Here is a 27,485-nt window from a genome sequence, read left to right as displayed (position 1 = left end):
TCATGGTATGTATAGACATGTACTGAGCTCACATCGAGTGTCAAGTGCAGCTTTTAAGACTTTCAGACTGAACTGGTGGAAGCCTTATGATGCTTGACACCTGACTTTGAGAAAAGCTAAGCCCTTATTTCCAGCCTGTAGCTTTGGAGAACCCTATGATGTAGGGAATTTACTTCCGTACAGCTTATTAGAAAGTTTCAGCTTATGCTTTATCAATTTGGATCATTTTAAAGTGGTTTGGACTTATGTTGCCACAAAAAGCCCTCAAATAGTAAACCTTCTTGTCTCTGAGCCTGCGTACATCAATGTCATGTCATGTTTACCCACTCTGATTCATGTTACCCTTCATTTCAGTCCAAGCCAATGAATTCTCCAGTTCTATATGTATCAAGAGAGCTAACAGCTGCAATGAGTATGTATACAAAATTGGACATTGTTTGCTTGTTGTTAACAACAAAGATTTTGATAAACTTTTGAGAAAGAGCAGGCTACAGCTTCCATATGCACATCTTAATGGTAGCATCCAGATAAGGTTCAAAGGTCAAAATTGGTTGTTTTGTAGTTCAGCTGGGAGCGGGGATGAAGAGGCACTGAACTAGACGATTTTTCTTTACATAGGTTTGAGAGATTTTCACGTACGTTCAAAGAAAGGGAAGTAAACTGTTTCAATAAGTGTCCTAAAGCTTCACATGCACAGCTTTAAGAGATAATGTGGAAGTGAGCTTTACACAGAAACAATAATGACAGGTGAGGGGTCCCCTTGTAGAAGCTGAAATACCTCTGATTCAGCTCCTCAAATTCTCAACTCCTGCCCTTCCTTAACTGTAGGAAACCTCTAACTGCACCATTTTCTCCACTGATCCTTTCACATGTCATCTTTCTTATATCAAGTGAATGCATGTTTTGTCTCAAGTTTTTCTGCTTGCCATCAATTCCATCCAAACCTTGATCTCCATCTTGCTGTTGTCCTTTGCTCTTCCCCTATTCTGTTCCTTCACAGTACACTCTCTAGTGTCTGTGTGGGTGTGTTCATGTGGGTAAATGCAATGCTTGAGCTCTTTACCTCCCAAAACATTTAGTATTTGTTTTCATTTTTACCTCCATGCTCACTTCTTGTGTTCATCTCCTGAAATTTCTTTTTGGACTATGTCCAATCTGGCTTCTCTCTCAAACCAGTTTCCAAAGGCTTTTTAATTTCAGACACATTATATGCAGGATGCTTTTCCTCCTCACACTGTCCTGAAAATTCTTCTTCCTGTGGCACATGCTTTTTCTGACTTCTTTCCCATCTTTTTAACCCTTTCAGTGTACTTCAGGACAGTCCTTCCCCAAGCCTTCCAGCAGCAACATGGGTGCTCTGAATAGTCTCTAACAAATCCTAACATCACATAGGTGTGTTCTTATAATCCAAATGTGTCTCCTCCTATGTTATACAATTTCTTCTGGTTTTATACAAACCTAGTTATGAGCTGAAGCTCTATTTGGCTTTATCAAACTTTTTCTCCTGTTTTACTCCTTCTACCCACTTTTCTCATCTTTGTGTTTGCTGCCACCATCCCAAATCACCGACGCCTCTTCCTTTCCCCCTGGACTTCTCTCCAGGTGCTGATTTAGGCTAGTCAGATCTTGCAGGTCTTTCCTGCCAAACATGTAAGACCTTATCTTCACAGAGTTCTTGCCCATCTCATCTCATTTCACCTTCACAAATGTCTTGCTCATACCCATGAGAGAACAGCTGCCCTTCAGAGTTTTGCTAAGTGCATCATTTATCCTCATCTTACCTCTTGCTCTGCTGTTTTCCAACACACTTAACAGAAGTACTTGTTTTCAGCTTCAGTGTTCTCCACACCCTTATTTTTGCCCTTCATGTTGTTCTGAGAGATCAACTTTTGCATGACTGACCTGTCAATGCCAGCTTTCATGGTCCTCTCCAAGTTTTAAGGCCAAACTTGTAATTTCTTCCATGCGGCCTCTCAAGTTTGCAAGTTTCCTTCAATCCTTCCAAAGCCATTTTACTGATTGTATTCCTCCTCTAAGAATTTTCCTTAACTGAGATACAACAAAATCTTGTTTAGATTTCATGTGTCTCATTTCCTATCACAGAGTGCTATTACAGGTTCCCTGCACTCCCATCCGTGACTCGGGGTGGTGAGGAAACCCACATCTTTTTTGCTTTGTACATCCTCTAGCAGAATGGGGCACGATTAGAAGCCTGACAGAATTTTTAGGGCAGTCCCATAACCCAGTGTATAATCAACACCACCTGCAGCACCCTGTACACCTTTTAGGTCCTATATGAGAAGGACAAGTATAAAGAATAGGTATGCAACTGAGGGACAAATATTTTTAGAGATAAGATATACCAAGGAGTGATTAGCACAAAAGCTACCTCAGCCTGAGGAAATTAATAACAGACTTGCGCAGGGGTTCAGGGACATTTAAAGCAAGCCTGGCCATCAACGCGGCAGTCAAAAGCTGTTTTCCTTGAAGCAGTGGGCCCAAAACCCCTTTGCTGGCCAAGGCAAGGTGCCTTCCCTGGGAGGAAGAGTGACGCTCTCAGTTCAGAATTGCCAAGTTTGCACTGAAGGTGTATTCCTCACCCATATACCAAATAATTCTCATCATCACTAAAGCAAATTCACTTAAATACAGCTCTCCTCTACTGCAAGACTGCTGGTTTCTAAACATCCAACACTCCTCCACTGTACTCCCCTGCTCACACTTGACCTTCTTGCCCACTACTGTGTTACTGATTTAGTAGTAAGGGCAGAGAAACTGCGCTTTACTACAGCCAAATTAGCAAAACTGCTTTGCCAGACATATCTGATGTCATATGGGAGATGAGAAACAGCACACTATCACCTTATTGAAGTTAAATCAGCTCACATTTACATCCCAGCCAAAAGAGAAGTGTGTACAAACCAAGAACAGTTGCTTTAGGAGTGTATGCAGCTTTCCATCAGCTGCCTTCCTACCTAGGATTCATATGAAATTTCTCAGTCCACAAGCTCCTGCAAGGCTCAAGAAATTAATTTTTAGGTAACTTGATACCCTGGAAAAACATGAAGATATGAAAAAAGAAGTCACAGCATCATTGTTTTAGGTATTTACACTTCGTACTTAAACTAGGTGATCTCTGCTCTCTCCAGTTTTGAGCTGCATGAGTGAGGAAATGGTTGGAAAAAAAAAAAAGAACAAAATAAATACTGTTAGGATACAAAGTGTTAATTTTCTATTTAACTCATGTCACAGTATTTCTCTATTGATGATATATTATGCACAAAATACACTATATTCTCACAATGACCTAAATGCCAAACCCCCAAAAGTCCGAGTCACACTCCCATACCAATTAAAACCTGGTGATCCAGCCTGTGAGGCCAGTGGAAGGAAGTGTCCCACATGGGATTGTTTTGTTTATGGCAAAGTTTGTAAAATAAGATTTGAGTAGAAGAAAGCACTTGCACTTTTGAATTTGGTCCATTCTCACCCATCATTTCAGGTACTACATCTGCCTAAATAAGAGTTACTAACTTGGCCACAAAGACACAGTACCAAGGTGGCTAAAAGGAAGAGAACATGCAAATGTTCATGCAAGGTTTAGTCAAAATAAAAATTAGCACAGCAAAATACCAAACAAATAAAATCAAGACAACTATCAGAAAAACAGTATTGTTTTCATGGTAGTTGGAAAACAAGTGAATGAGAAGAAAATGCTGAGTCAAGAGAGAAGGTGGGAGGAAGAGAGCTGGGAGCATCCATAGAAGATCTAGCCAGAGGGCAGGGGCAGCTCCTGGTGTGTGTGTGCGGCCTGACAGCAACGGCACAAACTGAATCTCTGACTGCCCAAGTCACCAACCTCTGGGATGAGGCAGCAGGGCTATGTTGCTTCATAAACTCCTGTTAAGAGGGTCAGTAAATCAGTTTAGTGCTCCATCAGGCACTGTACGCTCGTGAGGTATGACTGTTCAACAGTTCAGTCTACTGACCTGCAAATATTCCTATTATGGAAGAGAAGGAAGAAAAATACTTTCAATTAAATATATCAATATAAATACAGTTACTCAAGTAGTCAGACAAATTCAGTCTGACTGCAACAAAATCCAGTTATAGCTGTGCTTTCATTATTGCCTAAAAGACACTGGTTTGCCTCTGAGTAATATTCACCATGGAAATACTTGAATTCATCAATCTCAAGTAACTTGCTATATTATAAAGCCACTTTGTATTGGTAACTACTTACTGTGACTTGTTTCAACTGTTGGGATTTTTTTTAAGGTTGAAACTGGTCTTTTCTACCCTTGTGTCCCTCCTAGGCACACCTCAGAGGCAACAGTCCTGGCTTTCTGTCTTTCCCACTCAGAAGTGTCATCCAACTACTCTGACTAAGATCTCAGAGATACTCTTCTTGCTTTTCCACCCTCACTACTGCTCCTGCTGCCTTTGCAACACATAAACCCTTTCATGCCAGCGCTCTGAAAGCCAGTTTATAAACTCAAATTACATTTTCAAAGTTCTTTGTTCTTTTATTCCCTTGCTGTAAGTACAAATCAGCACAGACAAAAATAACAAAAAAGCCTTTATGTCTGGGTCATTATACCTTAGTATATCCTTTCCAGTGTTTGCAAGCTTTTCTTAACCCAGCTGTACTGCCAAGTCAGACCAGGAGAAACATGGTCTTGTTTGCAGTGTGCTCTGTGTGGTCCAAGGCTTATCACCTGCTTAACACCGACAATCCATTCCCTCCTTCCAGCCAGGAAGGCGAAGGCTTAGCTCCCATGTCTTCTGTGATCTACCCGAGGAAATAATATTTTCAGACCGCAAATAATAATACTGGTTTTTCCACAGATGCCACTCACGATCTTCACTTTTTACCAGGTTATTCCCTTGCTTCAACAGTCATAATTGTTCTGGCCAATTGTCATTAGAACATCTTAACTGCCTTACATTAAGCAGATACATTAATCAGGAGTTGAATAAATCACGAATGGCTACAGTTAGATTGTGTGTAGTCTGCCTAGCACTGGGAAAAAGAATCTCAAAAGTGTCCAGGCTACACAGAGCTTCCTTAATCTCAACTCTGCTGCACAACCATCCCCTCAACCATCCTCACAACCATCTCGTCAATACTCAGGTACACCAAAAAGCAGATGCTCCAAGATACAGTCACTGCCCAGCTCCTTCTCTGCAGCCCAAAGCCTCTGCTCGACTTTGATGAAAGTGGCTTTAATTGCTGTGCAACTCTCCTTCCACATCCACCAGATAATACAGGAGGAGCCACTTGTCACCAACAGTATTATCAAGCATGTGAAAAGCACAATGAATTAGATGAGATACATTATCGTGCTAAGTAGCCTTGAAATAAACCAGCAGTGGTAACATTACTCCATTAGAAATACAGAATTTGTACTTACTATATATTAAAGCAGAAGTCACCAATTCATACCAAGTGCTACGTGGCACAGTGGGAATTACAACCTAAACACACAGTTTAATCATCAAATGTAAATATTTAAGTGTTCAATTGTCAGAAGACTGTTTAAAGACAGTATGATCTGCAGCTAAAAGCAACTCCTCCAGCAGGATGGGGTTATCACACTGCCCAGTCACTGTGTCATACTTGATCTGCATTCATTCTTTCAGAAATTTGTCTCCAAAGAAACCCAATCCAAGATGTCGATATACAAAACCTCAGAGGTAATTCTTTGATATTTTCCATTGCTTTGCACAGTTCCCAAATTTGAAACTTCTTTGAGGAAAATTACATGTAAATGCAGCAGGCCTTCCTAACAGATAAAAATAAAAATGCTAAAGTAATGCTCTAATTGCTAAAAAGTAGAGAGCTACTCACCAAATCAATATAAAACCTAAAATATGCTGCACAAGAGAGACGAGCACTGATATCAGTAGAGGTCAGCTTTCTTCTAAAGATCTGAGTATTTACATTTCTAAAACATTGAGAACTCATTCTTCTCTTGATGTAACAGTTTAGTGCATGATTTATTCAATATTAATACATTTAGAAAATCTAATAAATGGAATATTAGAAAAATACTGAAGGAACAAACAAGCCAATGCAGTGGTTATTAGTAAGAATAGCTGGGTTCGGTAGTGTTACTGGTTCTGCGTTACAGTGATCAAGTCAACTGTATGCCTGGTAAAACCTGCACTTTAGAGACTGAAGTTGAAGACTGGTTTCAGAAATAATAACATGGAAGACAGGAGTTAAAGGAAAGATTGTTCCATGATTGATTTCAATATATTTTTAAAATTACTTGGTCCAGATCTGCATTCAGTGATAATTTTCAAACTAATGTAATATCCTAACCCCCTTTAGATTCAATTTCAAATAAACCACACCAAAGAAATGTGTTGTTTTTTGAAGAAGCTGCTATGGCTGGATACCATTTCAAAGTTATGTGAAACTATCCAGCATACAGCACTCAACCCTCACAAGAGTGGATACAGAAAGTAATGACATCAGGCAGGTTATGCCTTGCATTGAAAACTGTTAGTTCACCTGGACTAAAATAGGTGAAAATATAAAACTTAGATGAATGTAAGCAGGTAACAGTGAGTTGTAGAACAGGTCTGTCAAAGGATACAGAAATACATACGGGACAACTGCAGTTTCATATCGCTAAAGCAAAAGAAAGGCTGAGAACTTTATGTGATGAACTCAAGTTTGGAATACTATCCAAATCCATGCAAATCTAAGAGAAAGAATATAAACCTGGATGTACTTCAATTAAACATTACCAGATGGCCTGTATATAGCACACAGATTTTTGTCAGCCGTTGGTCTAAATGAAATTCAAATGTGGTAAGCAGAAAAAAACCCAACATCTACAATCTGCACAGTTCTATACTTTCTGAGTAGAGAAATATGGAAATGATCCTTAAAAGGTACATCCAAAACATATTTGGAAATTTTCTTATTTAATAGTTGGTTCAAAAAGTTACAATGGTTTGGACTATCCAGCGGTGATGACAGCCCATCAGGCACTACAAAACCACAGGAGGTCTGGAAGAGTGAAAGTCTAAGCTTAGTTTCTTCAATGGAGGGGAAGGGGAACAAAGTTCAGGCCAACTTTATTCTGCCAACTGCAAGACATACCAACTGTCTGAACTGTTTACAAAGCAGGAATCCAGCTGATATAGGTTATCTCAAATGTCATGTATCAGAATTATTTATTTTTAAATGAATAATTGCAAAACTATGTCTACGGGAAGATAAGAATTTATAGTGCAAACAGTTGTTCGGAATAGCTCCCCAGCTAGGCAGTTTGTCGTGTACCAAATGCATGGTGACTAATCCACAGCCAAAGACAGTAATTACAAGTTATGTACCTTTCGAAAGTTATAACAGGGCTGCCATCTAGGTATTAGCTCTCTTTTAGCAGAGAGGCCCTAAAGGTACAAGTAGTAAATTAAACATAATGTTTCCATTGCTAAAGTTCAGATCAATAGATCATTTCACTACTTAAAATAAACATTTTTTCCTCTAAACATTCTTCATCACTTCTCTGGCATTATTGTTAGCCAGAACTTTTTAAGTAGTTATTAAAAATAAGGTCCTGAGGGTCACTGTTTCGTTCAAGTACAAGATCTATAAACTAAGCCAGACTGCCATCCTTCACTCCATCTGAGTTTGCTTCTAAATACAGCTTCTTTCCTAAGAGTAAAAACACCCATAGTGAGATTTTGACTTTCTTTAATTTAAAGATTGTATTACAGAAAAGTTTAAGTAAGGAATCCTTATAAGGATTAACTCTTGACATTATATATTGTCAAGATACAGTGTAGCTGCAAGGGCTCTATGTGAACCTTCATATAAGTTGCTTTCTTACATACACAGTTGCTGAACAACAAAAATGGTATTTACCATTTGTAAGAGAAGACAGTGGTGTTTAAACAGTCCTTTTACCAGTGTGTTCTGGTTCTCCCACATTAGAAACACACCATACTAAAACTGTAAAATCCTACTATACAGAATGTTGATAGAGATGAAATTTCTAAACATTACAACTGATGAAACATTAAAATGAAAACTAAGGAGTGTTGATTATGTAGAATGGTTTCTCTTTTACTGGCAGGTCAAATATACTAGAAACATACAAATATTTCTGATAATCTAATTCCAGATGAACTCAAAACACTGAAGTAACATACACAGGCTAAGAGAATTCAATACTGTTCCAAGGCACTTACTGAATCTCCATGACTAGATGAAAACCAGAACAAATTATGTCTGACAATTAAACAGTATATAATATAAAAATAACCTTTTGCTTACAATTTACAAAATGTATTACAATCTTTATCTCTGCTAACCTGCAATTCTGGCTGTGTGTGTCCAGCAATTTTTGTAAAAAACCCCAGAAACTATTTTCTAAAACTTCAGGGCAAATAATTTACAAATAAGGTACACAAAATTTTAGATCATGCAGAGATTTCTTACATCTTCTGTTAATATCTTATGATTGCAACTTTATCAAATTATATACTTACTTGCCCTGTACATATACAAAATAATGCATACATGGTAATCAAACGTTAGCAAAAAGTAGTCCATAAACACAATCTGTCAAAAGTATTACTATATTAACATATGTCTACAAGCAGCGTGTAACAGGGTTAAAAGACATTAAGGCAATAATACTTGAAGTTACAAAATAAATCATATGTAATACTTTCTCCTAAGTGTAATAAGGCAGGTAGATGGCCCCAGCAAAAAGTTAAGTTGTAATACTGGAATCCACTGTTGTGAACAAAGTTTAAGGTTTTGCATGGGATGTACTGTAAGAGTGTACCATTTGGTAGTAGTTAGATCTACACTGCTCTGTGTTAGTCGCCCCCCAGAAAAGTGGAATACTATTTTTCTAGTTCTCAGTGGCACTTGAGTTTTCCAGTATAATTTATTGGTAGTATGTCCATTGGTTCTTGGATCATGTCCATTCTGAAGGTGGCTCTCTTGGTCCTCTGGGCTTTCCACAGCGGTTACCAAAACCTAAGGAAAGAAATGTATTGAATATTTCTGTCCACTTGGACAACACTGTCTCATAAATGTTGGCAGCAGTCAGAAGGATCACTGTAAGACATGCTCCAGCTCTTAAGGAAGAGGTTTGTTCTCAGGGCTAGAAGAGGGCTTTGTAGTATTAGAAGTTCTAAAGGCACTATGGCCATATGTAATACAAACACAAAGAATCTGCATATAATTCTAGTTCACTATTTAAACCCCACTTGGAAAATACTTTTCAGCAAATACAGTATTACAGCCCTTGTTACCATGTATTGATTTTTTTTTTTCCTTCTCTGTGTACCAATGCAGTTTTCTCAGGTGTTATTTCTGAAAATTACAGAAATTATATCCCATTTGACTGATACATTCTGAAAAACAAAGTGAAGAATGACTGAATTGCTTATTCTGGGAAAAATTCTTTCAGCGTTGCTGAAGAGACAAGACAGGCTTATTTGGCTGGGTCCTCCACCTCAGCAAGATGGAGGGAGATAGTAGTAGCAGCTACCCAGACTAGCACTGTTAGTAAGTCTTCTGTTTAAATCACTAATTGTAATTACCAATATCTGTTACTTCTGCAGGAAATTCTGAAATTTGACCTCTTGTATCAGTGGCACCAGAAAAAGAAATCTGAGGTAAAGTGTCAGTTGGTGTTTTGTTGCTTCTTTCAGGACGATCTGGAAAACAAACACACACACACCCCCTTACTGTAACATTCATTTAGTCAGCACTGTGTGAATCCTATTTTTAAGTATAGCTCAGTCCAGAACATAACTGGCATCAAGTATTATTTACAAAAATAAAGATTTAAAAGCCAATCTCTCATTTCTCAAAAAGCATACTTCAAAATTGTTTATGAAGCAGATGTTCAATGACAGTGATGCAGTTTGCCAAATATGGATTTTTTTTTTTTAAGTTTGTACGGATAAAATCCCGTGTAGCGCCTATTTACAGCAAGAGCTCACAGTACCATTTAATACATCAATATAAATGCATCTGTTCATATTCTTTCTAAACTCAAGGTACTTAAAAAGACATGGTGTAACTATGTGTTGCATTACTTGTATAATCACTCTATTAGCAAATCTGTAATATTTCTGAAAACGAATTTATTTTTAAAAAGTCTACCAGGTATTTAACATGCAGCTCCAAATAGGCTGTCCAAGCCTATTCAAGCATATGCAGAAGGTACACAGCAGACACAAGCTTACAGCTGAAGCATTTTGCTGCAAAGTTAAACATCAGCTGATATACTGCACTTCTTACTGAAGCCTTTTCAGAAGATCAAAAATTAAAGACTTTGGTAAATATGCAGCTTACATACATATACACACACACACACATCACTGCTTAATGTATTTCAGGTTTACTCCCATCTTTATGAAATTAAAGAAATTAATTCACCAACTTTTACAATTTCTATTGCAGTAATATGTGAAGGTTCTAATTAACCTGAAAAAGTTACTGTTGTTATAATCTGCATTTAAATTCAGTATTTTTGGTCTTCATTATTTTATCATACCCTAAGTTTAACATAAATTTTTAAGTTAGACCTGTACCTTGCTTCCTCAGAAAACCTTAGGAGCTTTAAAAACAGAAGGCCTTTTCAGGTATGCCAGTGCTTTGACAATATACCTAAATATCTTCAGATCAAAAGCCAAGTTCAGGCAAATTTTTGTTTAGGAGGAAAAATGTATTAGAAAAAAATTGCTTCCATCACTTACCGGGTAGTATAGGTGAAGTTGTTTTCAAACCCTGTTAATGAGAAATATTTAAAATAATTCTATAAAATGCTTCCAAAATACTAAAAGAATACCAGAAATTTAAGACAATAAAAACATTTTTTTTAAAAAAATATACATCCGTGGCAATATCTACTTAATCCAACATTTCAGACTTGCTATAACACTGACAAGAAATGCTACAGTAGTTAAGAATTTATTAAATATTAAGTAAGGTTCTGAGAGTAAAAAGTGAAAATTGTCACATTACAAATTATGTGCAAAATTAGGTAAGTTAGTTCTCATACTGATTTTACAGTCCCTGAAAATTCACACGTAATGTTTCTGTCACATTTTTAATCCATGTGTAAAGGTGGCTGTAAAGTGTATTCAGGGTGCATGGAAAAAAGGCACGTGCTTTTGAAGTTTTGCCAGATATTTATGCTGGATGACTTTGAGCAACTAGTAGACTGATGTGAAAAATAGAATCTGATGGGCAAAAAAGGGTTTGTTGGAAATAAATATGGATATAAGGAAGAACTTTATCAGGCAGGGAAGTAGGTTGCCCAGAGAGAATAAGTGAAATCTCCACCTCTGGAATTTTTCAAGACCCAACTGGATAATGCCCTGAGCAGCCTGGTCTGAGTCCCTGTTTCATGCAGAAGGTTAGACTAGAGACTGCAATTATCCTCCAGCTTGAGTTCACTTATATGATCAATTAATGGCAGACAGCAAGCTCCATAAAAGCAGCATATTTATACCTTAAATTATGGCTTTAGGAGTGTATTAAGGATGACTTTTTAAAGTACTGCTGAACTTAGAAAACTAGATAGTTTTATTGGAAAGAAAACATGCTCTTAACACATCAGTTCAGCAGCACAGGCAGAGGAAAAACTGACTAGTTGTAGATCAACAGCTGTGACTTTTCACAAGTATGTATTTTGCTTTTTGTTGTAGCTCCCAGCTGAGCTAGAAATGACTGATTAGTACAGACTTGTCTCCTGTACTTACTGTAGAGACTGTTTGTTCAGGGAGATGCTGATCACGCAATATGCTCCACTCAGACTGTGCAATCATAACTGGCTTCGGCAAGGGTGTGCCTAGGAAAAATTACATCAAACTCAACATACATGAGTTTTCTCCATGATGAGGCATTAGAACACAGCATCCGAAATGTGCTATAAAGCAACATTTTAAAAATCAAATGCTTGTAAAAACATGAATCTCATGTTCACATGAAGAGCATTCAAGATAAGGGAAAACTCCACAAAATAATTCAAAACACAAGACTGCAGTGTTTGCATTGTGGATGTTAATTTCTTTCATTTAGGGGTTCCTAACCAATAGGAAAAATAGCTTATTTTTCAATGATGAAATTTTGTTATACCACCCATGCAATAATAGTAGCTCTGAAAAAAAACCCCCATGCTAAGTAAAGAAAACACACAAGTCAGGACAGTCATACATGCCCTTTACTGACATCATGCAAAAACATAAACATTTAAGTGATTTTATTGATTCCAGCCCCAAAAAGATTTTTTTATTGTTTCTTGTGTTCTCACAGAAAATAAGCAAGACCATAATATCCAAAGAAAGGATCACTTTGAATCTGAACTACCTATCTTATGATACTCAAGGGCCATATTTACAAAGCTTCCATGTTTTTATGCAGAAGGTAACCATATATATGACTTTGGCCAAATATTTTTTAAAGTTTCACAAAGTGACACTAAACAAAAGTCTCATTAAATAACTACATCACACTAGGTTTTTGGGAAGATACCAAACATCAACTTAATTTATCATTTCCTTTCAATTAATCTTTTTTGTATTCTGCCATTACTAGTTTGAGGAATGAAATACGAAGATAGAAGTACATCCTTTGTAAGTGTCAGTTTTCTCTTTCAATTAGCTTTTTGATACAGGCAAAGAGTAAACTACGTTAAACTTAAAAATAGACAGGGCTTGTTCACTAGACACAGTGCAGTATGAAATGTCATCATCTTCCCTTTGCTTAAAAAAGGAGAATGAGATAAGCACTGTGCATGTGTTTTCCCATTCCCTACCTGGGAGCAATAGGAAACTAAAATAGCTGGGGAATCCCCGAGCTGTACTGCATTTACCCACTGTATCTCATTTCCATACCCTTCAGACTGAAAACTGATTCTACTAAAATCAATATTAAGTCTCCCATATACTTAACTATCATGTAACAGCATGCTTAGTCATAAAATGAGAAATAATTAGACTGTGTTCAAGGGCTTGTGAAAGTAAAACCTCAGAATAATCCATTACACATGCTAGATTTCATACTATTTTACAGTTTGCTCCAACACTCACATTATCCAACACTCCAACATTATCACACAACATTAAGAACTCACTCTGTTCACTTGCTAATACAAATGATTCTGGTGTTCTCTCTGGGAGTGGGGGAGAGGAATCTTCACTAGTATCAGCATCTAAATCAAATATGACATTTAGATAAGTTAAAACACACACTTAAATTTTCCTTGTAGATTTTTAGAAGTTGATCTTTTGATATGTGAGATCATCCTAAACTTGGCATTAAATTTCAGGCAAAAGGAAAATTTGTTCTGTATATTATAAAACATTTTGGCTTAATGCCTTGGGAGCAACTTCATGATAACAACACTACCTTCACATTAAGGGGGTAGGATCAGTTCACGTATTATGAGAGAAAGAAAAGCAAAAATCACTTTCTGTCTAAATAATTTGGAGGAAAAAAAAAACTTCAGCAACTCCAGTGAATACTTTATTCTTTCAGAAACAGAAGATAAGCAGAATTAACAGTCTGCACTGGAGCAGTACCGCTTGCTTCTTGAATAAGTAACTCACCATTAGCTGTAGCTATAGTAGTTAACATAATTTAATTGCAGTTCATGACATGTCTATTTGCTGCCCCTGCAAGCGAGTTAAGCTCATTACAACACACTGGCTTCTTGAACTCTTCTGCAGATATCGGTAACTACACACAGTCAGTGCCTACCAACTGAACCACCGGTGCAGTTCCAAACCCTGATAAGAAGTGCATTGAAAATATGTACGAGCTCTTCAGCTGTGCTGATGATAGTAACCTAGTGCTGATGAGCAGCAATTTTGAGTTTTTCTTAAGTGACTCTAACCATACTTAGATATGAGTCCAAAGCCAGTACTGTGCAGCTAGGTTGCACGCTGCAAGGACATGAAGCAACATTGCTTTTCAGGACTGCATCGTGTGACAGTTAAGTTCTAGGGAAGCTCCACATTAACCACTTCTCTAAAGCCCCAAGTCTCAGTTTTGCTTCCCAAGTCCATGTCGGGGCTCACCCAGGCTGGCTTCCCACACTACCAGTGGAAACTAGTTAAACAATCTAGTGCAAGGTTAACTAGCCAGAAGGGTAAATAGGAGCCAGAAGAGACGGCTACTCTTTGTGCCAGTAACACATGCTGTTCCCAGCCTGTTCCCTCTTGCCTCTCTGGAGAGTACTAACACAAGCTGTTTTGGCAGCAAAAGCCCCTCTCCAGCCTGCTAAGGAATTTGAGGTAGAAATTAAAGGTTTAAAACAATTCAAAACAGCTGCGGCCGTAAGAAGTCTCATCCGACAACTGTATTCTAGACATATAAAAATGAAGACACATTTCAACTAATGAAGCCGTGAAACTTGCCCTACCAACATGCCAGCAGCAGGGACAGGATCTCCACCATGACTTACAAGCCACAATGTTCCAAGTGACTTCTTTGAGACCTGCTCCATCTCAAGTTTACTATACAGCGTAAGAAAATCTTCATTTATTGAAATAAGTCTCTATAAAATCAGCAAATAGAGTATGCACTACCTGAAAGTGAGGTTTTGGGGTTTTTTGTTTTCTGTTGTTCTTGTGGGGTGGTTGTTGCTGTTTTGGGTTTTGTTGGTGGTGGTTTTTTAACCTCAGGGTACAACTACTTTTCACTTAATTTGATTTAAAAAGAAGATTTAATTATGTGGTAAGATCATGCACACCAACAGTTATGGTTAAGCAACAAGGGTGCTGATAAGCGTACAGGGAAGCTTCATTGCTTATTGTACCCACATTCCCAGCTTCAGACAGAGGAGTCCTGAACAATTATTCAAAATTAAGAACCCACTATAAAACATGGTTTAGAATCATTGGTGCAAAGTGATCTAACCCTGTATTCTTGAGTCTGAGGTGGATTACAAAACCTGCAACCTGAAAATACAATGGGAAGTGTTCACTACCATACAAAAGGACACACCCTCGATGACAAGATAAATTATAAAAAATTAATATAAAAATTTTAAGCCATTCCTGTGAATGCAGCAACATACCAGCAGCACAAGGGCTGTACTGTTATTTCAGGATGTTTCTGATACACAGTTACATGAAACAAATTATTGAGTGATATTTCTCCCATTCTTTATCGTATTTATGACATATCACTTATTTTACAGCATCTATATAAAGAGATGTGTAGAGAGGTAATGTTTTTCAAACAGTGATAAACAATGATTGCCCTGGGAAAGAAGGAAGAAAGCCTGGCTAAGCAGTGTTGAAAAAATACGATAGCATGCAAATCTACTGAAAACAAATCCAAGGAGGACTGCTTGGTATAAATGTTGAAATAACTGTGGCATAAAGGGCTTTGTCTGCTATGCAGAGCATTTTAAAGTGTCACAGGGTTAAAAAAAAATGTATATGCAAATATTGTTTTGTGTGTATACACAATATCACAAAAATCTATAAAAACAGATTGCTTTTAAAGCTGCAAAATAGTTCACATTGCTGACTTTTGGTGCAAACTTAGTTCACAAAGCAAGTACTTTCAGTTCGGTTGGTTCTGCACCTTGCATCACACAGTGAGCCTCATTTCACCTCAAAGTTATGTAGCTTACAGAGACTCCTGAAGCAAGGCCATCACTGTAAGCACCTCCTAGCACAAGAGTCTGATCTAAACACAGAAGCTCATGTTCTCCTTTCAGCTCCACAGCTTTACTACACACTTTGTTGGACTTCGCACAGCCAGTTACCAAAGCCTAATTTGTTCTTCCCAGCTACGTCCTCCATCTGATCGCAGTGTGCCAGCCTGACTGAAATCTGAATCTGCATGTTTTAGGACCCTTTTGCCTTTGATAAATTGTATTAGAACTTTTCGCAGAAGTAGTTTTGCAAACTGTTCTTGCTCACAAAACTCCAAAAAGCAGTAAAGGATTAAAAGTGACTGAATAATTTTCAAAGCACTGCTAAAGCAGAACTTGGATTTTTGAGATAAACAGCAATGTTACTTTGTCTGCCTCAGCCACCTACAGAAAAAAGAGGAATGCAGGGCTAAAAATTTACAATGCTTTTAAAACACAGGAGCCAAATCATGAGCAACTTCAAAGAGTGATACAGTGAAAGATGTTACATCTACAGTTTTAGGACCAGCACATCAACCAGTAAGCATGCATTTGATGTGTGTTTGGACAAGCCTGTTTAAATTACTTCGACTACTCAAAACTGCCATTATTATAGACACTTCCATGAAATTGGACACAGAAAAAAATGTGCCAACCAATAACACAGAAACCTGCAATTAAGGATGCATTCATACCTTGCAATAAAGCTTTTGAAGAAGCTTATCAAGGCCTGTAATACCTTGTAACAGACATAGCTCACATGCAAACTGAAAACTGGGAGGGAAAGAATTGTGCCCTTTCTGAAGCTGCCATACTACACTGTTTAAATTTACATTTAAAAAACTGAATTGTAAATAAATTTATATTGTCCAACTCCACAGATGCAACCAGGTTAAAGAGTAGCACTTATGAACCACAATGAAACCTACCTTTGCCATCTTCAGAGCATGTTACAGCTGTTAAGTCTTGCCTAGCAATAGACATTGGCAACACTTTTCTGGCAGAAATGTTTTCAGTATTAGTGGCAGCAGAAACTGTGGCACTTGCGGTTGAAACATTAGACACGCTTTTGCTCATGGTTCCGTCAAAGTTCATCTCGTCTGTGTCAGAATCATCTGAATGAAGAGGATTAGTAAAACAGAGTGGCGCTCGAACAGAAATAGTAGTATGACCAACATTATCACTGAAAGGATGTTCAACGGTGGTGTTTGATACCAGAGAGAGAGTTTTAACACCATGACATAAGATGTCCGAAGACATGTCTTCAGACACTGACGTACACAGTGCATTTTCAGGCCCATGCAGTGACCACGTGGCATGTCCCTTTTCTGTCAGAGGCAGACGATCTGGTCTTGGTGGAGTATCAGAAACCTCCTGACTCTGCAGACTTTCTGGTGAAGGTATTAAGGCTGTATTAGACTGTGGCATGCTGCATTCCATACATGAGTTTTGAGAAGCATCTACAAATGAATCCCCTGAAATCTGTTCCTGTGGCTTAAAGCTCTTATCAGTTACACAGGATGACACAGGCTTTATTTTAACTGCATGTCCCCTGTTCAAGAGAGAGTTCCCATCAAAGCTTCGTGGTCCCTCCTGAAGAGGTACCTTCTTGATCTCAAAACTTAAGTTGCGCTCCAGCCTTTTCTCTGCACGTTCACTGGGTTCATTCTTCCCTGAAAGTTCTGTTGACTTATTGTAATTCTCATTGAGGTCTGTTGAATGCTCTGACGAAACCATGTGCAAAACTGGCTTTGGATGGTATCTATCATTGTCCTGCCACACCGTAGTGACTGTTGGATAAGCTGATGGGGGAGATGGTGTTAAGATTGGTGGTACTGGCTGAGGCTCTGGAGGCTGCAAGATTTCTTCTTTAGCATCCCCTTCTACAAGGCAACTGCAAAAAACCCAAAACATAATTGTGTATATTTTCTGTATTTTGACAATATTTTAGATATCTAATCCATCTGTGTCTGCAGTAGTAATGCTTTCATAACAATACTAAACTCCAAGCAGCGCTTCCACTGCATACAGACAATGGTTATAACATGTGACTAATGGGGTAGGCAAGAACTAAGTCAACACACTCAAAACATATTTCAGAGTATCACAAACACATGCATTCAGGCCACAGCAAATCCTCACTGATAGTTCAAAGATTGCTCACATCCTTTCCCAGAAGCATTTTTTCAAAGACTCTGTAAGAAAGGCCCTCTTGTGGCAGGATTTCAGTACTTTTCTGCTTTCTTCTTAAGAAGTGCTTCAGAGGAACTTGACATACAGAATTCAATTTTCAATAAAGCCAAGAAAAAAATTTTTTCAAAAAAAAAAAAACAACCTTACAGCCTGCTCTGTACCAAATATCTTCCTTTATTTTTCTGCACATGTCCAGAAAGCTCTTATTTTTATATTTGTGCATTTAATAGTTTCTCCATAGTTGTAAGGCTAATGATGCAGACCAAATTTAGCTGACATGAGGTGGACACTGTATAAAAACCATTCACAGTAGAATATATGATCCGAACCACAGTGCATATTAGTAAGACCACAGCACTTATTACTGCAGTTTCTTCAACTACTTAAAAGGAGAAGCTGTTCAAACACAGGGTCAACTTACTTTCAGATTAGATAGAGTGTATTTGGCTACAAACATTTTGCACAACTGACTGAGATCTTGTCTACAAACAGGAATTAGGCATTTTCATTCAGAGCCTTCAAAAATATTTTGTTTTGTTATGTAAGACTAGTAACACAGTAATAACTGAGGTGAAAAAGAAATGTGTGACAAGAACAGAAATACAATCAAATAGTTTAAAGAAATGATACTTTCAATCCAGACAGACAAATCAAAGCACAACAGACTATGGTTTGCAAAGGAGTGCAATTTGGCCACATGCTTGAGATGAGAAACGAGCCCATTCTATAATACAAAGCTCAGATCACTTCCTGCTGTTGGCAGAGATGTCCTTCATAAGGAAGCAATAAACCTTACATACAGACTAGCACGTAACATCAAAGACAGTGATAACCTTGAACGAACAAGAGTCAGCCAAATCCTCATATACCTTTAAGTTTTTTGGATAATCTATGTCAGAGGCACCATGAATCACCCCAAACCAGCTCTGCAGTAGGAAACTTGGAACCTCCTCTTGGAGATAAGGTTATAGTAGGACATTCTCTTCCCTTGAAAATTAAGTCACTGGTAGACCTTGGACTGTACCTTCCTTTCACAATCCAACATCCTGAAGAACTGAATCTATTCAGAAGAGTGTTCACAGTACTGTTGTGAAACAGACTTTTATTTGCAAATGAATTCAAGGCCACACACCAAAAACCAGAAAGCAGAGGCTTCCAAAAAGGCAAAACCTCTTACTACCTTGCTGGATTACAGACCACTGTGACAGTATTCTCCTGCTGCATTTGTGTAAAACCTGGGAGAACAAAGCCTATCAGGCATGTCTGGAAGAAGGTGTGTCAGTAAAAAGTCATGTTGTAAGGATCAGCTGGATAATATACAGGCCCTGTAATGCCAGGCTATTTATGTGAAGCTTCCATGATCACAGTAGCAGTTAATCATACATTACTAACTCAGATGAAGAATGAGAACATAATTGCATTTTAGAGACCTGACAGATTCTGTAGAGAAAAAAAAAGATCTCATAAATGAGCCATCAGCTACATAATGAAACCTTCAGAGCTTGTAGGTGAAGCCTGACATCCAAATAGAGGTTGCCATTCAACTTGGAACAGTTAGAAAGCATCCAGCTCTACCACTATCTTGTTCCTACAAATCTTTCACCTAGGAAGCCCAGACTGAAACCAGGAGTCTAACAGAGGCCTAATAAATTTTAGCATCTGCAGGGGAGCTCCAAGACATCTCAGCCAGGTCATCACCGACAATCACACATGTAAGATGATCAGAAGTAAGAGACATGTGTTTCAAATCCTTTTTAATCAGACAACTAGACAGAGAAAGGCTGTCACCACTGCCAAAACTTTACAAGACCGTTTAGAGCCATGAACATGTGCTATTAATATCACGTCTGACTATAAAGTGACTACACATCAGTGAACAAGGGAAGAGCTAAAAACTTCATCTATCTGGACTTCTTCGTAACACCTTTGACAGTCGCCCACAACATCCTTCTCTCAAAAGAGGAGAGATATAGATTTGATTCATGGACTGTTCAATGGATGAAGAATTGGCTGGATGATCACATCCAGAGGGTAGAGGTCAACGGCTCAATGTCCAGAGGGAGATCAGTGATGAGTGGTGTCCCTCAGGGGTCTGTACTGGGACCAGTACTGTTTAATATCTTCATCAATGACACAGACAGTGGGATCAAGCGCACCCTCAGCAAGTTTGCAGACAACACCAAGCTGAGTGGTGTGGTTGACACACCTGAGGGACAGGATGGCATCCAGAGGGACCTGTACAATCTCAAGTGGGCCCATGCGAACCTCATGAGATTCAACAAGGCCAAATGCAAGGTCCTGCATCTGGGTCACGGCAACCCCCAGTATCAATACAGGCTGGGGGATGAAGGGATTGAGAGCAGCCCTGTGGGGAAGGACTTGGGGGCACTGGTGAAGGAAAAGCTGGACATGAGCTGGCAATGTGTGCTAGCAGCCCAAAAAGCCAACAATATCCTGGGCTGCATCACAACAAGCATGGCCAGCAGGTCAAGGGAGGTGATTCGCCTCCTCTACTCTGCTCTTCTTGAGGCTCTACCTGAAGTGCTGTGTCCAGCTCTGGGGTCCTCAGCACAGGAAAAACATGAACACGTGTAGGGGGTCCAGAGGAAGGTTACAAATGATCAGAGGGACGGAACACCCCTCCTGTGAGGAAAGGCTGAGAGAGTTGGGGTTGTTCAGCCTGGAGAAAAGGCAGCTCCAGGGAGACTTTATAGTGACCTTTCAGTACTCAAAGAGGGCTTATAAGAAAGATGGGGAGGAACATTTACCAGAGCCTGTTGTGATAAGACAAGGGGTAATAGTTTTAAACTGTAAGAGGGTAGATTCAGACTAGTTATAAGGAAGAAATTCTGTATGATTAGAGTGGTGAGGCACTGGAACAGGTTGCCCAGAGAGGTGGTAGATACCCCATCCCTGGAAACATCCAAGGCCAGGTTGGACGGGGCTTTGCGCAACCTGATCTAGTGGAAAATGTCCCTGCCCATGGCAGAGGGGCTTGACTAAACGACCTTTAAAGGTCCCTCTCAACCCAAACTGTTCTATGACAAAACATAAATACCTTAAAATAGACATTCTGAAACTTGGTAAATCAATCACTTCACTTTGAAGAAGACTGACAAAGGCTAATGTTGGACTCCTGCACTTGGAAAGCCAAATGTCTCAAATCAGTCTCTGTCTTCCTTTAGTTGCTCATATTAAGTCTGAAAAAGCCTTTTTACTTGAGAGAACATGAGCTAGTAACACAGTTCTAGGGCAACGAATCTTCCACCTTCTCACCCAACATTAAGAAAGTATGAAGTAAATAAAACAAGTAGAAAGGCTTATAGGAATGCAGAGTACCAAGTTATACTCTGTATCCCTTCAGGTTTTTTCTAGTATTTCTCACATATGCCAGCCTATCTTTGTCAGACAGCAAGAGAGGAAGCAAGAATGATTCAGAAGTCATATTTTCAGAAAGGTTACTGGAGAGTATAGCGGACAAATAAAAACCCCTGACAGCTACAAAACCAAATTGCTACCTCTTCCCCAAGGACACTATTTAAATAAAACAGAAAAAGGTGTTAAGTATCAAACACACTTGTTTCAGCTGTACTGGAATAAAGCCAACAGTGGGCTCACTTTTAAAAGTCATAGGGAACACAGCTAACGACCACACAATTTCACAAGAATTCCTGCCTGTCTATTCATGAATGAAAGGTATCAGATAGGACACACAGACAAGTAATGAGAGCCTATCACAAACAAAAACCGAAGTAATACTATTAACTCATCTGCTTGCAAACAAGACCTAAAAAGGCCTTAGCAAGTGCAAATTCTTGAGACTATCATAACCTGTGTTAAAAAACAATTACAATGAAAATAAGGGACTGCCTCACACTTGAAGCTTCTACAGAACTGAAAGCATATCTGTCTTGGGACAGACAACAGCATGAGTTTCATCCTTGTGATTTTATTAGCACCAATCTATAGCAGTATGGGATGAAGAACTAAAATCCTTATACAAGGGATTCCAAACCAAAGGAAACCATTTGGATTTTCAGATTATGAAAATCCCCACCCACTGAAGTACTGCAAGCTCCTCAGCTTCCAAACTATCTTTTAAAAGTTACTATACCTTTGTACCTGAAAATCCCAGTTCCCCTTGCAGTTATCCCAGGTGCCCTCTTCCATTCTCTGCCTGTCTGACTCCTGTCACAATGGGTTGGGCCTCAGATTCCTTCTCTTCCTCCCCTCCTTGCATTTGTACATTGCTATTTTGCTTTACATTAAAATAGGAGGAATACAAAGCACATCAAAACAATTTAATCAAAAATATTTTGGTAACCCTTTGGCCTCTAAATGTTCTTAAAAAATAAACATGCTTGAGAACAAGTTGTTTCCTTGAATTAGTAAAGATAAGGGGGGGGGGGGGAGAACAGTAACTCTTGCTCCAATTTACACCCACTAAGAAAGACAGGAGACTTTTCCTCCTCTTAGATTTCTCTCCTCTATTCCAGGACAGAGCGAGAGAGAGAGGTTCACTTGCACAAATGTTTACATGCCCCCTTTACCAGCAGCGATACTTATCGGTAATCTTCACTAAATCCTCCTACTGAAAATGAGGGTTTTCCCTTATTGACCTCCTTTTCTTCACCCACAGTTATATATGCAATCAGCAAAACTTAATTTTTCTTTAGCATTACAATTAGCTAAAGAAGCAAATTAACATTAAACTAGATATGACAGGATTATAGGCCTATAATACCGGTCAAAATTCATAAAGCTTTTCACTGATACCCCACATGTATACAAACAGCACCCCTATAGAGGCATGTGTAGAACTGATGATACAGGAAACACTGCATGTTAGCAACCCAGAAGTTGTTTAATCATCTTCATCATACACATCTAAAACAGAGCTATTAAAATGTTCCCCATAATATTTGAAGCTAAATTTCATTCTTTCACTCTTAAATGAGAGCTTACAGTGACCAAATGAGAAATTTATCAAAATAATTCTTTGCCTTATTAATATTGAAGAATGCTCTTCCTCAGAAAATGAGATGCCCAAATAGCATTCTGATGCATTTTTTTCTTAAAGGAAGTATATACCACACAGGATTTCCTGTTTTTCTCTGAATATGTAACAATTTTACTGACATCGTAGTATTATTATTTCACATGTTCTGCATTGCAAATGTTTTTGTTTCTTTTTACAAAGCAGAAATATAAGGATATGTATACATTGAAGGGGTCTTTTTTTAGCAGTAGCTCTTTGTAAAACTCTGCTAGAAAGTCTTGGGCATTTTGGGCTGCTGCATAATGCTTTCTTTGGGTACTTCCTTCAACAGCTGTGCTCTATAGACACTTTTCTCCCCAGAGGCAGAAAATTATCTGAAGATGAACTACTAATATTATTACAAGCAATGGGCAGCATAGTAAACCAGCTTGATTTAAATTACTGGGAAACTAATAGAAAATTCATGAAAGAGGATCTTAAGACAGAAAAGAGACAGTGAACCAAAGAATGTCAGACCACTTGAGAAAATGAAGTAAGCTTTTCTGTATTAGACCTTTAAATTAATCCTGCACTGCATTTATATATTGCAAAAGCAAGCATTTTGCAAGTACATTTGTACAATCACACTGTGCAATAGAAAATAGAAAGTCTTCTCATAAATCAGCCTCGACTATCTCTTCATAGACTACTGCTACAGATTATCTTGTAATTCCACTACCTTGACGCTTCCTCATACCTAACTGTATATGGAATTTCCCTAGATGATCAGGGCAGCTTTTTCATATGCTTTTATTGCCACATAACCTGAGCAGCTGATGCAGTGCTTTAGTGCCCAAGATCTCAAAGTTAATGGCTTCTCAACTGTAAAGTAAACCATGCATTAAGTAATAATTTTTTTTAAATTATTTGTCGTAATAAGAATGAATTAAAATTTGTCAAAAGTACAATAATTTGTCAAAAAAGTGCGCTCCCACAACTTTCTACCAAAAATGTACACATGGGAAAAAAAAAAAAAAAATTTTTTTCCCTGCAATATATTCTAAATTTTTAGAATGTTTTGAAATGTAAGCCATTCTAGCCTTAATGGCAAAGAGCTCTATTACTAAAACAGGGCACCACCGGTTCAGATTTAAATGAAACCTGGCCAGTGTTCAAAAAAAAAAAAAAAAAAAATCCATGGTTATTCTACACAACATACTGAAGAGTTTTATTTTCAAATAAAAGAGAGTGATGCCAAGGTCATGGAATGCAGCTGCTATGATGAACTAAAAATAGATACCAAGCTCTACATCCTCCCTCATAATTAAAATAGGAAAATTAAACTCAATGTAAGCAGGCTGAAGCTAGACAACCACATTATTCTACTTAAGCATTAAATCACTGTCATCCACATGGAAAAAAAGCAAAGCTGCAGTTAGTGATGCTGTCATAAACTATACTACAAATCATTTATATAGACGTTTAAGGAATTAATGAAAATAACAAGCCGATGACTTTTTTCTTGTCAAATTTAGTTACATGAGGCTTTCTGGTTTTTTAATCTTGACACACAAATCAGAGACTGCTAACTAAGAAGGAACACCAATCAACGGCTTTTATCTTAGCTTTGCAGATGCAGAGAGAGTGTTCTGCAGGGCTCCAAATGAAACAGTTACATGTAACCCTTGAAATGTATTTAAACATCATGAGATTGAAGTCCAAGCATAATTTGAAGAAAAGTTAAACTGCTACAATATTCTACCTTTGCTCCTCAGACAGTAGCATGTAGCTCTTAATTACACAACATATACAAAAAGTTGTTACTTCATCTTTTCTTTTGGGGAGTTTGTCTCAGTTTCTCCATTTCTTTCAAATTGCATTTGAACTTGGAAATGAAGAATTTTCTGATTAAAATGAACAACCCATTTTTCCAAATACTTCAGAATGAACTACTAAACACACAAATATTTCAAAGGCTATTCCTTCAAGGTATTAAGATGCTTGATCTGAATTCTGAAGTACCAATCATTGCTTCTAGATCTGAAGTAAAAGCTCCAATTGTACAGTTAAGTCATGTACAGTCCTAAATCATGAATTTAAAACTTTATCGTTAGATATAAGACTGCAAAGAACCAAAGCCAAAACTTACTTATACCCTCTTCCTATCTTAGCCTGAAAGCAGTGAAACATGTCTAACAAAGAATGCTTTCCACCCCCCCAAGTCCTCCAGAAGAAGATAACATAGACGTAAGTTCAAGGTGACTTTCACAAGAAGAGATCATAAACTGCAAAGCCAAGCCATTTCTAAAGTGCTGATGTATGCATTCATGAGTTGTTCTTGTTTACCCCTGTAATAATCAAGTAGCAATACTATTTGAATTTTTTATGTTGACATCAAATGCAGATAGACATTAAGCTAAAAGACTACATTGAGATATTGTACAGCAAATACAAATTACATTAAAGCATTACAAGGTGATAAAAGGTTGGAAGGCAATACAATTCCAGAACCTCTGCAAAACAAGTACAGCTAGATGCTTCAGGGTGAGTTAATAAAAGTAAACAAAAATTCCAATTTCATATTGATTTAATATCAGTTAGAAGTTATACTTTCTATCACTGCTTCCCCAAGATAGCCCCAGGCCAATGCAAGTATTAAAAGGATCTATATCTGAGTAAGCTTCCTATCTTATATGGCAGGAATCTTTAGTGGCATCTCTTCCTTAACTAATACAGACATGAGAGTTAACTTGATACTAGGGACACTTTAAAAGGAAGAGACCTACAAATGTAAAGCTAATACAGAAATGACCTGTCCTACAATTCTGTCACAAACAAGAGAAGAGATAGGTGAGAAAGCCACCATTACAAAAAAATTCTACAATATACTGAGTGTTTAGCCACTGAAAAGTGCTGTAGAGGAGATGTCACCATCTCATCCAACAAACAGCCTCAGGGCTGTCAGAAAGCACCTAGCAGGAATCGTAACCATTACTATCTAAGCAGACACAACTTGGTCTGACAGCAATGTGGATGACAAGCACCCTGAGGTCAAGAGCTGTAAATCAATCTTCCTCCTCCTCAGTCAGGATCATCTCAGGCAGGTTTACCTGAAACCAAGCTGGCGCACAGTACCGTTCAGTATTAGTTACTGTAGCCCTTTTTTCTTTAGGAAAAAATCAACTTTTAAATCTCCTCTTAAAAAAATGCACATTGCTACGCATTCTAGAGCCAACTGCGACAACACAGAGAATTTAAAAGCCTTATTCCTTTTAAAAAATACTAGCTTTAGCAACTTGCTTATAACTTCTTCAGAAACAGTGCATGTACAACTTAAGTACACATTTGGCTGGCAACCTAGAAATGTTACTGAATAAAGTATTTTAAGCAAGTTCCCAGAAAAAAAATATAAATCAAACTAAAAACATGGGTTAAACTATCCTACCTTATTTCAGAGTACCTATTGAATGAGAGTTTATCTGTAAACACAATGACCCTTAGACACCACTTGAAAACATTCACTACAGAAAAGATGTAAGCAAATACTTAAAATAGTTGTACTAAGATATTTTTAGTCACAGTAATGTAGAGAGAAATTAGAAGGGACATGAAACAAGTGGTAAGAGTTTGGGGGAAAAAAAGCTACAGATGCAATAAGGAGATGTATCATGTTTAACAGTTTCCTTCTCCATACTGGTATTAAATTAGAATCTTTCACAGATTCTGCTCTCCCATCCTCCCCAGGAAAAGGATGTTAACCTATGCCAGAACATCTACAATATGCAAAACCTGGCTCTAAATGCTGACTGAATCAGGCTACAGATTTGTAAAATTACCTCCCACATCAAGAAAAAAACATGCTCATCAGTGAGTATTCTGAGCAGATGTGACTAATAGCAAATAAAGTCTTTCCTTAGAAGTGTCTTCCATAAAGGGTGCAATTAATTGTTTGAAAAATAATCTCCATTTGAAAAAGACAACATCTTTGTTAAAAGCTTCCATTTATTCACCTCTAAGGAACCAACCTTCCTGCAAGTGCTGGCAGATGGGCAAGTATGAATTTATGGAAGCAGGCCCAAAAAAGATCAGGTTTTATAAGAGATTAAAAGACCTTTAACTGAATGCAGGAAGTAAAGGACAATGCAATGCACATAAAGCAGATGTGTGCTAAAACATGAATTATGCATACATGATTATTACATGAATACATAAAAATGATAAAAACCTAGGTACACCTAAGATTATTTCCAGGAATATTAATAAGGAAATTACCTGCTAGACAGAAATCATATCTAAATTCAGTGATTAAGTTTCAAGAAGAGGTTAGAATTCATCATGAACCCACGTTAACAGACTCCTCTATCATCATCTTAATTTACTTAACTGAATACTATCACATTACCATCAATCTAAAAGTTAAAATATTACATGCATAGCACAAACTGTGCCATTTGTTTGTGAAAAGCCACAACTCATTTCCATCTCTCTTTCACTGCTGTATTCCCCTCTAACCTCTGCATGACGTAATTAATGCCAAGTTAACTATAACAGCTATTCATATTCTCATCCTACTGTATCATTAATGGTTGTTACCATACATTATTTCCAAAGTTGTCTTATTGCAAATACCATCCCTGGGGCCACTTAGTAAGTAAAGTAGGTCCATTTATGGCAGT

General features: G+C 37.9%; 1 protein-coding gene across 1 annotated transcript in view; it reads right to left on the bottom strand.

The window, feature by feature from the left end:
* Positions 1–7,697: 7,697 nt before the first annotated feature.
* PTPN12 (protein tyrosine phosphatase non-receptor type 12) overlaps positions 7,698–27,485 on the bottom strand; it is an 82,705-nt gene continuing 62,917 nt past the window's right edge. Inside the window, exons 13-18 of the mRNA XM_074903389.1 lie at positions 16,568–17,532; positions 13,125–13,202; positions 11,752–11,840; positions 10,744–10,774; positions 9,580–9,696; positions 7,698–9,010 (exon numbers count right to left, since the gene is read on the bottom strand). Coding sequence (XP_074759490.1) covers positions 8,949–9,010; positions 9,580–9,696; positions 10,744–10,774; positions 11,752–11,840; positions 13,125–13,202; positions 16,568–17,532 — 1,342 coding nt within the window. The 3' untranslated portion in view covers positions 7,698–8,948. The remainder of the gene's footprint in view (positions 9,011–9,579; positions 9,697–10,743; positions 10,775–11,751; positions 11,841–13,124; positions 13,203–16,567; positions 17,533–27,485) is intronic.

Source organism: Athene noctua, chromosome 3, assembly GCF_965140245.1.
Source record: "Athene noctua chromosome 3, bAthNoc1.hap1.1, whole genome shotgun sequence".
In the NCBI taxonomy this organism is placed as follows: domain Eukaryota; kingdom Metazoa; phylum Chordata; class Aves; order Strigiformes; family Strigidae; genus Athene; species Athene noctua.
The sequence above is the reverse complement of the archived record's forward strand: the minus strand, read 5'-3'. Positions and strand labels throughout refer to the sequence as shown.